This window comes from Aspergillus stella-maris (assembly GCF_047715825.1).
Source record: "Aspergillus stella-maris strain CBS 113639 unplaced genomic scaffold BDV14scaffold_13, whole genome shotgun sequence".
Classification (NCBI taxonomy): Eukaryota; Fungi; Ascomycota; class Eurotiomycetes; order Eurotiales; family Aspergillaceae; genus Aspergillus; species Aspergillus stella-maris.
The window spans coordinates 249,027-266,104 of NW_027396807.1; the positions used below are offsets into that span (position 1 = coordinate 249,027).

Below are 17,078 nucleotides of genomic sequence, written 5' to 3' on the forward strand. Positions count from 1 at the left end.
CTAAGCGCAGCATCAACAACACAAATCTACATCCAACAGTCGCACTTTGCTTCATTTGCTTAAGATCAGGCTTGGTACTTTTGTTTACATTACCATCAAGAGAGAAAGGGGATCGCTAATTTTATTGTAATTCTTGAATTCAGTCAAAACCTATATACCAACACCACACTATATACACCACTTTCGAAGCCCTCTCAAAGGGGTCATTCTAGACTCGAGATCAATTATCCAACTTCGCCACAATGCGCCCTCGCTCGCTCACAAACATCTATCAAGACTCGCAATCAAATGCCCAAAAGATTTCAGTTGACCGCCCGACCATTCACCACCTGAGCGACTTTTGTTCGTATATGAAGGCACATAACCATAAATGCCTAACACCGAATCCAAGTAAAAAAACACGAACCCAAAAAAAAAAAAAAGAAAAACAATAATCAAACATGTATATACCCTGAATGGAAGCCAGATGCTCAAGAACAAGTAAACCAAAAATCTGTCGGGTGATTGAGGACGAAAAGATCCTCATCCTCGATGTGGTGAAGCCGCAATGGATGGAAAGGGAAACAAAGCAGCTGGAATCAAATATGGTATTCATTCGCATGATTCATGAGGTCGTCTAATGGAAGAGTGCCGCCCACGAATGGTACAGGAGGGAGGCGACGGGGAAGAGATTTAGAAAGACTGAGCAGGTCTTCCACTCAGGAAATCCAAGTGCGATGGTCGCTCGCGTGTCAAGTCTGGAAGGCCATGGCTGGGAGCTAGACCGTGAGGGTTGTTCAAGTCATGCGCGTGGGAGCTCATCGGAAGCATCGCGTTCTGGGTAAGGACAGGTCCAGCTCCGTATTGCATCGAGTTGTACATGTTGGGGCGAAACGGTTGTTCCCAGTCATAGTGGCCGACTTGCTGCATTGGCATTGTCAATGGGCGGCTGTGGTCGCCAGTAGCAGAGGTAGTGAACGGTGTGTGCGATAAGTAGTCAAAGCCAGTGTGCTCGTTGGGGCTGACGAGGCCAGGAACTGCAGGTCTCATCATGGGTTGTGAGTAGTCATCCGCGTAATCGGCAGACGTAGGGTAATATGAGCGGGCCTGTCTCGATGGCTCTCCGAAGCTCAACGAGTCGCTCACTGGGAATGGCTGGGTTCTGTCGTTGCTCATGCTAAATGATCGGGTTTGCAAGGCTAGGGGGTCGACTGAGGCGAATGAGGGCAAATTCTCTGATGAGGACGTGAAGAGTTGATCTTCCTTGACGTCCTCGAAATCGTCATCCTCGAGCTTTGGTTCTGTATTTTCAACAACCTCCTCAACCTCGTCGGAGTCCTTGCTGCGATCACGCTTGCGAACATATACTCTAGTGCTTGCGTCTGCGGTACGATTAGCTTAGACCATAACCATCATCTGTTGTACCACATACCAACTTCTCCCCGCTCAAACTTTTCTTGCATTTTCCTAACCTTGAAGATCTCGTCCAGGATTTCCCACTTCTCATCCTTGTCCTTCTCAGGCTTAAGGGACCTCTTGTTGTCTCGCGCGATTTCGTGCAGCTTGTTTGCAGTGATGCCAGGGTTGGTCGGCTTGCTGATGATGTGAATCATGAGTTTGAGTCGCTCTATTGCTTGTTAGTATGGAAGACATATGATAGATGCAATCAACTGACCATCCTTCTTCAGGTGATCTGGCTCCTTGTGCTGGACATCCCATGGCCACCACCGTGGCTTGGTCTTCTCGGGTTCCTTCGTGGGACCACCGTTGTACGGGTAGTTGACTTGTTTTCTGTCCTCAATGACCTTGATAAAGGCCTTGCACATGGTCCGGCAGTTATACTGCTGAAAGGCAACAAGGGCACTCAAGTAGTACTCCTCGACCTTGCGGGAGTCACCGACCTCGATAGACGTCATCACATAGTTTGCAGAAGGCGAAGGGAACTGGGGAATAGGCTCGGCGTAGTGTTCACTGAAGGACATTTCGAGAGCAGGGTCACGAGAAGCCTTGCGGCGTTTGCCATTGCGGTGGTACGCAGGGTCATGGGCATGTGCGCGAGGAACCGCAGAGGCACCTAGGTTCATCGTAAGTCAAGTTGACTGGGTACGAGGCAGATTCTCATAGCACATACGTAGGAGTGGCTTTTGGTATCCAATCTTGGGCCCGATAAGCTCGAGGAACTTGTCGCGGACGTCTGGCGCGAAGACAGAGCGGCTTTGCTCTTCGATGGATGCCGACTCCTTGACCCTAATCTTACCCTTGTTGTCGTAGTAGATCAAGGCGTAGTGGGCAAAGGGAAGGTTGAGGGAGGGCCGCAGCGGGGCGCTCATGGGCTGTGGCAGGTCGGTCAGCCTCTCGCCCAGCGAAGGACAGCAGATCTCTTGCACTCACCGAGGCACTCTCCCATCCAGCACAGCCATCTTGCGTCGACGACAAGGGTCTTTTGACTCCTCCAGGTCCCGGGTTAGGTGCGTTGACGACCATGGTGTGTTAGAGGCAGAGTTGATGAAATGATGAAGTATCCGTGAGGAAGTAGTCACGAATCGAATAGTTAAAGCAAAGACTCGAGCATGTGGATGATTGTGAGAGCGAATAGAAGTGAGCGTGGTGGACGAGCCGATTAATTTGTACTTCGTCCCCAGAGACAGAGAGTACTTTGGCTGAGGTGGTATTGAAGGCGTGAAGCAAGAGGCCGTCCTCAATTAGACTCAAGATCGCAGGTGTTTGATGCTGAGATGCAATGCTACCAATCTGGCAGTGAAGTCCCAAGTTAGCCGTTGGTCCAGTCTCTGCATGGGGATGTAGATGCGTCTTCAACAGGCCAGTGGTCTGGAAGGGAAACAAGCAACAAAGGCATGACGGGAAGTTGCCAGTACGAACGAACGGACAGTGCAGTGTTCCGAAGAGAGTGAACAGAAGCAGACGCCTTCCCGTGGTTTTCCAGTCAAACAGAAGCAGGTCGTTCGTGATGAGGTAGCTTACCAGGACTCGAGGGATATCCCCGGAATGGCAGAGGATGGCAGGGTCGGGCAGCGGGGAGATGCAGGAAGATGCTCGTAGCCGGAATGCTTTGTTGTGGGTGACACAATATACTTGGACTGAAGTTGTGTTCAGCGATAAGTAGAAGAGATCAATGAAGAATGCTCTTATAGAAACTGGAGAGGGAAAAGAAAATACTGGACTGGACCGTTTGACTGGGGGGGGGATCGGGCTTTTCAGTGCGGCGAGAGATGAGGGAGTATGTATAGCAAGACAAGAGTACAAAAGAACCAGCCAGGAACCCACTCTGCAGCACCCGATTTCCCCTCTCTTTTTCAACTCATTTCTATGAAAGTGGCATCGAACCCATTCCAAATCGGGGGGTTCCAGCAACATGGATGATCCCTGGGCGCAATTCTGGTCCAAAATCGAAACCAGCTAGTTAGTCTAGCTGCTAAAAAGGCACCGGCTCAATGTAGCTCTGCAGCAACGCCATGCAAGTAATTTTTTGCTTTTTCCAAGAAAATCCTTTTTTCTTTTAATTTTCTCTTATTTTGTTTTAATTATTTTACATTTTCTGGAAAACCCCATATTGCTTTTTCACTGGTCTGGCCTCATCGCCAATGCGGGCTGTCATTTGTAGATCTGCTCGCTTGCTGACCACACCATCGCTGCCTCCACACCCAATGGCTCCAATGGCTGGCAATGCCTCTCCGATCTCTCCAGGCTCCCCCAGTTTACCGTCTGAAGTGGCACTGCCTGTCGCTCCCAGAAAGCCCGAGGATCTGATTCTCTCAAAATCAAATCTGGCGGGGACTGCGCTTCCTCTATCTGCAGCACTGGGGAGTGCCACAAAGGAGGGTCTAGCGGCGCGATGGCTTGGAGACGTGCGTAACTACCCCTGCTGCGAAGAAGTGATATATTTCAAATTCCATATTGGCTGGACGTATTTTTGGCGGGCGCCCGAGAGAGTGACAAAAGGACTGGAATGGCAGGCTGGCAGGCTAGTATGGCGAGGGTTAGGCGAGTCACTACAGTTAGTGAGTGGAGTGGAGCAGAGGCACCTTGGCCCAGGCGATCTAACAGTTGAACAGAACAAACAACTTATTTGACAGCTTTTAGTTTTGACCCTCTGACCTCTTGCTTGCCGGGTCCCATCGTATCGACACCGGGACTTTTTTGCTCTTACCACGATGGGCATGGTTCGCTTTCTTAGTGATGACTCTTGACATCGCGGCATGGGGCTGGTTTGGTTTGAGGGCTAAACGCCTCGATTTGCGCTCGGGAGGATCGTTATTATTATCCTCACTTAGTCTGCTTAGTTGTCTTGGTCCTGTCAGTCCTATCAGTCTAGTTGCCCAACCGGCCTACCAGCTGTTAACCCATGAGTGCTGCTGGGTCAGCTCCTCCCCCTAGCAGCACTATGGTTCGGCCCTGCTAATCTCTCTTTATCTCGTTCCCTGGCCATCTTAATTAATTTTGCAAACAACTTCTATCTCCGCGGCGACGTGGCCACCGCCGGCAGGATCTAGTGTCCCAGCACTTGGGGACCATCGCCGATGGTTCCTGACCGGGGGTTTTCTGTTGCGACTAACCAACTAACTAACTACGGCGGAGTATCTAATTCTACGGCTCTATCTATCACCACCTCTGGCGTCACTGTGCGCTTCTAGCTTCTTCCAGTCAACGCAGCCAAAGTCTAACCGTCGTACTTTTACAAGTGACGAATGCCCATTGTCATTGTCAACAGGACAGAACAGTGGCTAGAAGGGTCCAACCCCAACTCGGCCCTCGGGTGGCTTGCATTCTGTGCGACCTCTTAGAGGAGAGAGTGAGACCGACAAGATCACGCACAGGCCGCAATTTCTTCAGGTTTGTCCCGCAGTTTCTGTTTCCCATGCTGAGACGCGGATGATGCGACGAGGAGCCAGAACTCACTCGCATCGAAAGTGAACTGCCAGAAGAATGGGCTTGTGTGTGGGATGTTCGCACAAAAGGTACCTAGTAGTACCTACCCCCCGGCTTCTGCGATCAGCTTCAAATTTGGGCGCAGGGAGAAGGAGCTTAGTGTCCTCATGAGACACGCCAAGTGCTGCATAGTGCATATCTACTCTGTAATGTGATGATATGAGGTTAGCTCCTCAGGCCCTGTGCCGCTGCGTCAATGGCGAGTCACTGCCACTGCCACCGTCACCGTCAGCTGAATGGTTTCTGCCCTACAATCCCGCAATGAACAGCGAAGAACAGACCGACAGAGAAAAAGAGGCGAAGCCTTTCAAGAATCCTGCGAGGCCATTATACAAAGAACGGAGAATATACGTCGCCTTGGCCCGTCAGCTTTAAATATATCCTCCCGGGGGGTTACCAGCAGTCTGGTACAATCCGTGCGTCCAGGCTAGTAGCCTAGTAGGACTGCTAGGGAGACGATCCCGGGCGCCTCGCTCAACCTGGCAGTTTGGCAGTCTGGCACGGCTCTATGGCTCCATGAGGCCATGACTACGCCATATGTGGCATGTCCATGAAGATCATTATATCATCAAGTAGAGCACGGGACGGGTAAGGAGTGTGTCAAGCCTTCTGACATCTCGGGACAGGCGAGCGAGTAACGCGGCAATGACGCTCGTTATCTCAGAGGAACTCAGGCGTAGGCCGATGTCAATCCGACGGCAGAGGATTTTTAGCGGGCCATTGGGAGACGAAAGAGAGAAGTAATCGGGCAGTGGCCGTTGTCGGTGTGCCATGGCAGTAGTTGTGCTGTATGTAGAGGGCTCTCGGGATATCCGACCCCAACAAAAGCAGCCAGCAACGGGTACGGCGATCGTACCATTAAGCCGGGTTCAACATTGAAGTTGTCCAGCATATTGCATGGAGCCTGGGTTGAGTGACAGTTACACAGATCTCAAGCCAAATCGACCGTCTGATCCAGCGACCGCGATAGCTGAACTCTGTTGGTGCGCTAGTCTGCCATCTACATATAGTTACCTGTTCCTTGGGAAGCGCGGCCAGATGCTCCCGGCACTCAATCTTGCTTTGACCGAGGATTGTGCGGCAGTTGCGGTACGATATTCACTGCCAGCCAGTCGTTGAGTCCACTCCTCGTGACTGACGTTCCCGTGGTGCTCGTGGGCTCCGATCTGAGTGGGCATGGCGGCCCAAGAGTGGAAGTGTTCGGTGTTCGTTTTGAGAGGGCAACCGCTGCCCCGCACGAGACCAACTGGTCTATCCAACCATCTTGCAGTACGAAGCTTTCTCTCTCCCGTCCTCTCCATTGTCAACCGTCTCAGAGGAGCCATTCTTAAAGATCCTTGAGATACTGTTGGCTAGATACTGTATCTTCCTCCCAAAAAAGGGAAGAGACCAGGATGGATCGAAGGATGCCGAGAGCCCACTCTATGCAGACCATTTCTTCAGCTTATCTCTCCATACTCCAGTCACAGGATTCCGAGGAGAAGGCACCCGTTGCCTCATCTGTTTCGGCTGATTCGAGACCGAAACTCTATCAGCGAGATAAGCTACGAGACAGGAACTGGCTGATCCCTGAAACAATCTACAAAAGTCAGCCAGAGTATTATTATCATGACAGGCGCGCCGGAGGCAACACTACAGCAACTACGCTGCACTATCCTCAGCTCAACATGTTAAGCAGTGCGAGTGCGCGACTGATTGCATTTTCCACATCTGGAATTTGCGTCGTCTTGAATTTGTCATTAAGCGCCGAATAAGCACGAAAAATGAAAAGGCAGCCCTCGCTGGGGCTTGGCCGCTCCCGAATGATGTTCCAGTCGATCATCGCCTCACCCTTTTCGTCACTGCGCCAGGCTAATGGAGGGTATGATCATAATGCCCTTTTTCCAATCACTATGCGCGATACCGTCTGTCAAGCGGAGAGATCAGACACTAGGAGCCCCTTTCGATTTTCGAGACCTTCTAATCGACGCTTGACCCTTTGAGCTGGAACAGTCTCGAGGCACTTGGTCAAGGCTCCTTCCCAAAACGCAACAGTAGATCTTGTCCTGCCAATCGGGTTGCACAGCTCGCGAGCGCCGTTTTATGACAGCTGCCCTCTGGAGTCTGGATCAATGATTGACGTCGATTGTCCCTGGTCAGTGGTCAGTGGTCGGTGGCCACGATGACGTGCACGGTCACTCTACATACATCCGTTCCTCGTGTTGTACTTGTCGGTGCAGCCTCGTGGACCTTACCCGTTGTGTTTGCATTGCTCAACGTGGCAGTGACAAGATGTACATTGTACACTCTTTGCATGTAAACTCCATAGAGTGCCGGCTTTTTCCCGGAGAGACTGCAGCAGGCGCACCTCACCGCTACAGCAACAAACATTCGAGTCCATGCCGGCTTACGTCGGCGTACATGAATTATTCATGGAGAACCTGGTTGATTCCAGCTAGCCAATAACCAGCGCCCGTCCGGCTGCCCTTGACAGGGTCTCTGCCTCTCTGGAAATTGCTCCAAACCTCTAATGAGCAGAGACTCACTACTCGCGACTTCTTCCTCTTCAAGCCCTGAAAGAACGACTGGTCAAGTCAAGCCATGTTGGAGAAGCAGAACAACCGGTTAGATGCCGCACTTACCGCCGGGTCGCCAGCCCCGAGCAACCCTTAGAATGTGTACTTTGTGGCAAGCCCGCCGCGACCTGATGTCACGGCCACCGCTTCGCACCATTCGCATCGAGGTGAGAATGGTGTGCACTAAAGCATACGCAAATACGTGCGATCCGGGCCCGACACCCGAGACTAAGCCGGCAGCCAATACGCACCACACGAGAGCTAACCAGACTAAACTAAACTAGAGTAGACTAAAGCGAGGTACATCTGGAAATCTTCAGAAGGCTGAAGCGCGAATGCTGAGGCAGAGGCCTAGGGTCAGAGACAATAAGAACCAGGGGCCCCGGCTGTCTCACCTTGTGCAGGCGATTCCCGATTTCACTCTCGCACCCCCGATCATTGGCCCATCTGCGCCAGCTATACGAGCTACAGAGTGACAGGCGGCCGGACTCGTAGATCCGCTGCTAGAGGCTGCTGGTATAGCCAACCTAATCTCGCGACGCCCCTACACTGTAAACTCTCTAACTAAGTTACCCTCTTTTTGTCAGTCGTCATTAGACTAGGATGTCCCAGACTGGAACGGTCGCGAGCGCGGATGCGGATGCGCAAGGGCTTATCCGGCAGGTTGAAGATGATCCGGTCTCGTCAGGAACAGATTTCCTTTCGAATGATGGATCGCGGGTTGATGTGCAAACTGTGGGCTGGTTATATAAATGTGGATTATGGACTAAGGGTGTCAGGTGAGGTGAGGTGAGTGAGTGAGACAAAGATCTAAGCGCAGGGACAGGGACAGGAACATCATTTGCCCTGGCATGATGACTACTTCCTGGCTGGGTAACTTAAGCTGAGAGGCTGACTTACAGGCTGACTGACACTGACAGGAGCTTGGACGCAAAGCTAAACGCTCACGTCAAAATTTGTCAACACTCAACGCCCAACACCCAACATGACAGGCCGAGGCACACAAAGGCAAAAACGCCCTGGCTTGACAAGCTCATCCAATTGCGTCTCCTATTCAATCAATCAATTAATCAATCGCCAACTCTCCGGTCAACCCCGCGAAAACAGTTGAGACTCGAGAGCCGGGACAAAGTGCAAAGACCGTACTTTTCACATCTTCATCCTCCCGCTGTCAACAATCCCCCAGCCAGTCCCATCGCGAGAATCCCCCCCGATCGCCGCACATCCCCCAAACAAGACCCGCCATTCTCGAACCGGGAAGAGCGCGAAAAACACTGCTCGAATCACACAACATGACTGGACAGCTTGACCTGCTGAACGCTGGAGATTGTACTGCGGGTGGAGAATGGCGTCTCGGGGACCTGGGAAGACGGTCCGGCTGGCTGGATATCCATTGGCAGGCCCATCCCAACGCCCGGTCCAAGACCATCCTGGGTTGGAATTGAGTGCGATACGGGGCGCCGTGAATCGATCATCTGGCTGATGGGTGGGATTTTTGAGTCATGTGTGAGATTGTTTTGCTTTGTCTTGACTGTCTGCTATTTTGCTAAACGGCTGTAGCGGTACCTTCGGGTTCGGGTTCGGATTGGACTGGAGTCTGCAGTCTGGTCTGGACTTTGTGACTGACTGACAGCCCCGCGCTGTGATTCCAAATCTCGTTCTTGGAACTTTGGACCGTTGTTCGTCATTCTCGGAGTATATTGCAGAACTCCTCTTTATTCGTCGATCATGCAGTCATAAATTCCCGTCATTACTCGCTTGAAGTTGTGCGACCTGATACCATCATACCCAACGCTCAGACACTACACTATCTCCTCACAAAAGGTACGCTCCCCCGCCCTGGCCCAAGCCTTCCACCCTTGTCATACCCTTGTCATACCACAAAATAAACTCCATGCTAAGATCAATCTGTCCAGGCCTACATACTCCCTTCTTTGACCCTTTGTCGGATGTCCCCTCTCCCCACCTTCGTTTAAAGCCAGCTGCATCGATCGCTCCGGGGAAGTCACTTTGCGGCTGATTCCAAGGCTTTACGACGATCCGTTGGACCCAGAACCACAACGATGGGATGGGATCCCTGTCGAGTATCTCGGAGCAGTAGCAGCCACGGAGAACACTGCTTAATCGGTCTAATGCAATGACAATGAGCTCATAGCCACGACCGCCGCCACAAGCGACCGCAGCGAGTAACGAGTGCTGAATAGCGACCGACGTCTTGGTTTCAGACTCGAGGATTCGGTACCTTGGCGGGGTGGACAAAGTGAGGCTACGCTACGATGCCACCAGTCTGACCGCGAAGTATCCAAACAAATAAACCGGAGATTTCAGGGCGGAGACCGGTGATCGTGCGCGCGATTGCGTATACATGCTGGATTTTTTAATTCCTTGGTAAACGTTCTGGAATTTGTTTCTCGTTCTCCTCCCTCGGGCCCTGGTCTTGTGTCGGTGTCGGGGTGGTTGTACAGTTCGCCGATGGGGTTGGTTGGGTTATTCGAAGGTCATTCAAGACGGTGGCAGCTTCAACGTTTATCCTTGGTCGCGTTTCGTTCGCTTATAGGGGACAGGGCCGCGAAGCTTCGAGCGCCCTGAACGCCAAACCTTCATCGATCTACCAATACCACGCGATCGAAAACACGATCGCGATACTCTTACGATTGCAACGAAATTGATGCTGCAATGTTTACCGGGCGCTATCTCATCTCGATCTACTCAGTCGAGCCAGAGAACACCCGATTTCCCGCCTGATGAATACACTCGACCTGTCGAGCCCGTTCCGCTCTGTTGTGCACCGCCGGGCCGGGCCTCTGCAGGTTCATGCATCGAGAGACACCGCTCCGTTCTACGTTCGTCTAGTGGCATGCATCAGCAGCGCACAGAGAGAGTTTGGAGTTTGAAACTTGGAAGTGGGCTGTGAAACGTCGCTGCTCACGGTCGGTCATCATCTACATCCTCTTCAACTGAGTCACTTGCTCGAGTCTATTGTTCACTTCCGTCAATACGACTTTAGACTTTGCGATAAGACCCCTTACAGCTTACTATACATAGCAGGTGCATTGACTTCGATAGTGGGCAAAGCGGGAAACCCTAGGAACTATATGATCTCAACCGTGGATCACGAACGCCAACTCAGTGAGTAAAGTACTATGGTAGGTTGTGGGTAACGCGGGGTTCGCAGGCAGGACTTTCCATGGAACTGTTGAGAACTATCCGCGGAAGAATACTGCATGGTTGTTCAAATTTACAGAGTGCTCCATCAAGGTCAGTGCGCATTGCGCTGCAGGGAAGTATGTCGTTGAACCCTGATCTGAGCAGCCTCGCTTAGAGGTACCACACAATGACCAAAGTTGACATTCAAGAATTCGAGACAATTGAGTTTAAGCGAAGTATTCAGCCTTGTAAATGAACTAAATCTGAGGCTAAAGTAGAGCCCCAAGCGCAATAATCTTTACGCGCAGTAGTACTTATATTCGCGTTCTGGTTCCGTAGGCAATACTATTGGGTAGACTACCTAGCCGCCGGACAATTCCCATTGTTGACAAGTTGCCACTATCATCACCTCACACCAGACAGCATCCTCCATGTGTTGTAATCAACCTTCCATCCCTTCATCGAATCCAATGTTCATCCGCCCCACGTCCGCGTCCGAGCACTATGATCTATACGATTCCCCGTCCCAACACAGCATCTCACCCTCCAATATCCTGACTCCGTCAGCGCAAGGAGCGCCGATCCCCCCGCCATCTGCAAGCACACAGACCTTACTGTTGCAGAATGGAGAGTCATTGACTTGGCAGAGTCATAGATGGTCCTGGAGTTCATATCCAGTTCCACTTACATCGATCGCACTTCGCGTGGGCCGGAGAGAGTCCTGCCGCGCTGTCCTGGTGGGTTTGGCGCTGGTTTTACCCGCCTCATCCCTGTTGCTGGGAAATGAGTGGTTGGCCATTGCTATTTTAACAAGCTTGGAAGGGCTGGAGTCTGGGCCTGCCAAAAGCACCTCGCCCCAAGACAACGTGGCTAGTTTGGTTCGTCTCCCGTCCAATCGTCACGAGCATTGCTGAAGAATCCGGGATTGGGGGGTGGAATCCGGTTCGTCCGTGACTATTCTTTTCCTTTCCTATCCTATTACAGAGGACCTTACTTGCTTTGCGATGTGATATGATATGATATCAATCGGCGCCCCAGGACCATCCACCACTGCCGGACCCAGGCGGACGAGACCGACGGTGACCATTCCTATGGAGCGGAGTGGACATTCCTGGCCCCAAGTCTCCTCTTCTTTCCCTCCAGTTGGTTCGGAAACAACTTCCCAAGGAGTGTACTTTTGACAGCTGGAGCTGGGCTGAAGCAAATCCCGAAGCTGGCCGTGATCGAGCTCGAATCCCCTGGTCGATCAGGTGTCTGACTCTGCTACACGCCTGCAAGTGCACGCGCTACTGTATACTACTGTATATACTAGCAGCCCGATCTCATTTCCCGTCGGGTTTCCCGGATTCGAGACCGGGAAAGGTTTCTCGGGGTTTTAATTGGGTGCGTCTTCACGGAAATATTTACCGGGACTCTGAGTGTCCTGCCTTTATGGGAAGCTAGATGTGGGTTCTCAATGGTGTCGGGCTAATGGTGATGAAGTCGCTAAGCTGACTATATCTGGAATAGCTGTTGTATGAATCAGTGCCTCACCCGGCTGTCATGTTCGATGGTAATTTCGATCGGCTTCACCGGGCGCCATATTGCAGGGCTCCAGCCAGGAACAGGCTACATCCTTGTACAATGGCCTTGAAAGCGCCGGGTATACAAATGTGGAAGGAGATTCGGTCTCCCCAGACATGAGACAAGTAGACTAGAAGTACGACCGAACATCGCCGCCCCAGACTCGCTTCAGCCCAGTGGCAATATCTGCAAGATGCTGCAATGCTCGATTCGACTGCTACATTCGCAGTGGCAGTTCCAGTCGCCTCCCATCTGAACCTAAGCTGGCTGAGCTGAACAAAGCTGGGTTTCAGATCTGATCAACACACATTACATCGCATCGCATCGCATCGCGTCCACCTAGTTCTTGCGCTGGTCTGTTCCGGTCCCTCTACATTCCTTCCTGTCCTGCACCCTCGAACATGAGGAAACCCCATCTCCGCCATCTACCCCATCCTCATGCCGTTCTCTCGATTTCAGACACATCCAATTCCAGTGCCACATCCACGGCAACTCAGGAAACTACATTAACTCCACCACCGCGCCAACAGATCCAGTGGCTTGCTGGGTTCCCGGATCTCGCACTCCGCGTCTCTAAGATCACCACTAGCAGGGATCATTTAGATGCCGGTAACCTGTAACCGTCGTTGCACGGCGTGGTCAGACCTCTAACATGACGCTTTCGACCTTGTGCAGCAGGAACCATTCCCAGGACGGCGCCGTATAGTTCTAGACCCTGAACTGGAACTGGATGAAGTTGGCGCCAGCCAGATACCAGCAGATCGGAGATCTATCTCTCCTTGAGAGCTTAAAGTTCAGCGGCGTTGCGAGTCGCATGGTGCATGGTGCATGCCGCATACTTATGGAATTTTTGGTGTGTATCCGTTAGCGAACGTGTCTATGACCTAAGTTCTATTTCTAAGTTCTAAGTTCTCCAGTAAGCCACATTGAATCAGTCCACTGACGTTACCCTCTGCACTCCCCGATCGTTTGGAAATCGTCAAGAACAACTATTCCGCTATTGACCAGTCACCTGCAGACATTCCAAATTCCCTCCTCATGGCCCATGGCCATGCATTTTGAAATGTTCCGGCCCAGGACCCGTTTCAAACGGAGCGCCCCGGCCCAGGACTTGATGGAGATGTGATGGAGATGGAATTGACTGGAGGATTCCCGCAGTAACGGGATCCCAGTCAAGCCAGAAAGAAGGTTCAATGATCCAGCGGATCAATGGAGCTCCATGTCTCCATCTCGATGAAGGTCATGATAAATGCGTACCATTTCAATTTGACCGACTAAATTGACCCTGAACCTGACCCATCCGGGAGGGGAATCAAAGACCCGTTAGAGTTCTGTACTTTCCGCCCATGCGGATGAGATGGGATGGGATGGGATGGAAGGTTCGATCCTGGACACGCTTATAGTTCATGCAAGGATCCCCCGGGTTTTTCTGGATCCGAGCTTGAGCTTCAATTCGAGGCTTGAGCATGGTCGCATTATATCTTGAACAGCAGCGGCAGCCGTTGGCAATGACAGCGACAGCGACAGTAAGGGTAACACAATAGCGGGAGCGTTCGCTGCCGTGCTACATACCGCCGACGGGCATTGGCAGCTCAGTTCAGCTCGGTTCAGTTCAGTTCGAGGTCGAGTCCAGGTCTCGAGTCAACATTGACATCATGGATTGTCAGTATCCAGCTCACATTCACCATGCTCTAGATCCTAAAAGGCAGTTTTACCCGTGAACGGCGAAGAACCTCCGGCTCCTGAGATTCGTCTGCTGAAGTACGTCCCTACGGATGAGAAACTTAAGTTCCGTGACGAACGCCCCGGCTGCACGGGGCCAAAGGGGTCGTGGGCGCGTCAGTATAATATGCTTCAGTGTATTTTCTGGTAGATCAGATTCAAATCTAGGGTAGGTAGGTAGGTAGGTTGGTAGGTAGGGAGGTAGACATAGTTCGTATTGCTTTTGATAATCGAATTTAGTCTTACGCCCTCCGACAAGCCCTCATAGGTAAGGTTTGTTTTAGGTTTGTCTCAGATCCTTCGAGTACCTACCATACCATGAATATACTTTCTTCAGTCTCGAAAAGGATCTGAGTTCTTCACGATTCAGGAAGGAATACCTTGCTTCTCCAGCGTGGTCTAGCGATTACTCCTAACTGATCATCGCGATATCTTCATCGATCTGCCTCTCCTCTCCATCCCATCGCCTATCAATCTCTGTATCTACCATACCTTACTGCGGTCTCCAAGTGCGAGATCCACCACAGACAGTATACTAAACACAACCACCGAGTCTCCGCCGAACGCCTCTATCTCGTCGAGCTTATACTCCACACTCTCATCGAAATATCTTCTCTGCACGCTGATAGGCAAGGACAGTACCGGGTGTCGATCCCGGGGGTTATCTGACTCGGTTCGCAGTTGATTCTAGCTGTTGTTCGCAAGCTGGGACTAGAGTAAACTCTTACTAGGTAGTGGATAAGCTACTAGCAGGCTAGTTACCTTTGTGGATAGCATAGCAAGCACCAGATCCCGAGACGATCTCTTAGCTAACACTAGACACTAGACACTAGATGGAGATGGAGATACCGTAGAAGAGAGGGACCCGAGGACCGGGATACCTTACCTTGCGAATCCACTGCCACTGCGAGTGCTGCGGAGACTGCTGAGCTGGCAGGCAGGCAGGCGCCGTTATGGAGACATTGATTGGAGATGGCGCTTCGAATTCGATTCGATCGGGTTCTTTCGTTTCACATCGTTCTTTTCTTCCAGGATAACTGCTATTAGTATCCACTGATTCTGTTCCTTTTTGCCGTTTAGAAGGCAGGGCCGTAGCGAGTAAGCCCGTAGCGAGTAGACAAGGCGGTTGGTTGTGTAGACTCCAATCCATTACCTACAGAGTACTCCGTACCCGTACCGTATCTCGCAGATCCATCCCGATCCCGCTTACTTACCTACCTACCTACTAACTCCATCCAAGTTTCAAGTCATCCAAAACTAGTCTGCATAATAGTAGTCAAACTCGTACTTTCTCAGTTCAGCTCCCCTCGACTCGACTCGATCCTTCCGTCTCCTCCGGTCGCCATGGCCATTGCGTTGCCAGTGCCAGTGTCCGTGCGCTGCATGTATCTGCAGCTGCAGAAACCGCAGGATGCAATGCAGTGCAGAAGTCTGTGCTCGCTTCTGTGCTCTGTATTTGCTCGGTTAATTCTGCTAATTTGCTTTCTTTTTCTACTCCGTAGTAACTGGTAGTTGAGATTGAGATTGAGACTGAGATTCAGATTCAGATTGAATGGTGGCTCGGAAAAGGGGATTCAGCCCTACGTTGGACGAGAGAGCGTTGTACGTTAACGGTCTGTGTTATATGTACATGTACATGTAGCCTTATCACTATCACAGTTAGTTAGCTTGGTCAAGATCACGATTCGCACTGTCCTCTCTACATTGGAAGGTACTGCGACCTCAGACGACCAGAGACCTACGGAAATAAACATCTGCCTCTCATACCAAAACCTGCAATTACCCAGCCAGCCAGTCAGCCAGCCATATCGCCATCGGCAGACCGCGTACAGAGTACATCATAATGACAAACAGCTAGAAGAAGTACGGACAATTGACTGGCAACGGCACCGTACCTAAGCGATACCGCGCGAACAAGGGGAACCCTACTTGTTTAATTTATTAAGCGCCCTCGTCGGCGTCCTCCTGCGACTGCGACTGCGACTGCTACAGCTACAGCTACAGCTACAATACAGCTGCCCGTCATTATGATCCATACCCATTATGACTTCACTCTGCAATTGAGATCAGGGATTGTGAATGAAACAAAGTACTGTAGCTAGTCTACGGATTGAAGACCCGAAGCCCTTATGCTAGGCAAGGTGAACTAGGCCCCCCTATCCATGTCTAAAACAAACTGCTTCTAACAGATGACAGTCACAGTCACAGTCACAGAGCTCGGAACATGACAGGGCATGACATGCGACGCCGTTAGAGCAGGGAGCTCGAAGCAAACAACAACCCCGGGGATGTATAACCATGACCCAGACCAACCCCAGCCATCCCCGGCAAACCCCGGCGCTGTCAAACAAACAAACAACCCCGGCTTGATTGCGATTCGCGACTCGCGAAGGGACCTACCCTTCCTATACCGAATCTTGCTAGCTATAATCAACGGGATAACAAGTATTGTTATGTTAAGAACAAGGACATGGACAAGGTCAGGGAGCTGATTCCTTTGATCGGAGTATCGAATCTCCACGCGACACTACGCCTCAAACACCTGCAAGCAGCAGAAGCAACAAAGATAGCAAGTGACGACTGACTGACTGACACCGGGGATGGATTCGATCCCATGCCTCTTTTGCAGTTTGCAGTTGCATCTGCATTGCGTTTGGAGCTGGCTGTATGCACGCACTGTGTCGCGGGTGACACTTTGCGCTTGCATCGTGACATGCCATGACATTATCCAACCGTCACTGCCACAACATCGTCATTCGCTCATGCCTCATGCAGACATGGAAGAAAAGCAAGCAAACGTGCATTTCCCACTCCCAGTCCATCCAATCCATCCTACCGAATCACAATACCATCTTTACGACTGCCGCAGCTGCAATCCATGCAGCATGCAGGATCCCTACACCGCCATTGCGGGACGGGGACGGGCTCGGGCTTGCCCGGGGTTGGAGTGGCCTTGCTCCAGATGGGATGGAGATGAGGTGGCTACTTTGTTCTAGACTGGACTGGACTCGAGTTTCAAGATTTGGAATGGGACTCGACTCGGCCGGTTGTGTTCCCTATCTCACCTACCCTACCTACCTACCCTACTAGGTATCACGGAAGCACAGTAGTACGGAAGGATCGTTGAAGGATTCAACTGAACTGAAGGATTTGAATGCTGTAGAG

At 51.4% G+C, this 17,078-nt stretch overlaps 1 protein-coding gene across 1 annotated transcript; it reads right to left on the reverse strand.

Moving 5' to 3' along the window:
* Positions 1–502: 502 nt before the first annotated feature.
* Positions 503–2,787, reverse strand: BDV14DRAFT_26216 (uncharacterized protein). The gene is made up of 5 exons (XM_073776400.1): positions 2,371–2,787; positions 2,111–2,312; positions 1,655–2,053; positions 1,412–1,606; positions 503–1,361 (listed from the first exon to the last, which is right to left on the reverse strand). Exons 1-5 carry the CDS (start codon positions 2,461–2,463, stop codon positions 673–675), a joined length of 1,578 nt encoding a protein of 525 aa, XP_073630483.1. The 5' UTR covers positions 2,464–2,787; the 3' UTR covers positions 503–672.
* Positions 2,788–17,078: the final 14,291 nt, after the last annotated feature.

What these genes read in the sequence shown, in the direction of transcription:
- BDV14DRAFT_26216 (XM_073776400.1), bottom strand. Translation starts at nt 2,463, where the DNA reads ATGGTCGTCAACGCACCTAACCCGGGACCTGGAGGAGTCAAAAGACCC. An exon ending in CTGGATGGGAGAGTGCCTCG is followed by an intron (nt 2,313 to 2,370) that starts GTGAGTGCAAGA and finishes GACCTGCCACAG; the next exon opens with CCCATGAGCGCCCCGCTGCG. An exon ending in AGATCACCTGAAGAAGGATG is followed by an intron (nt 1,607 to 1,654) that starts GTCAGTTGATTG and finishes AACAAGCAATAG; the next exon opens with AGCGACTCAAACTCATGATT.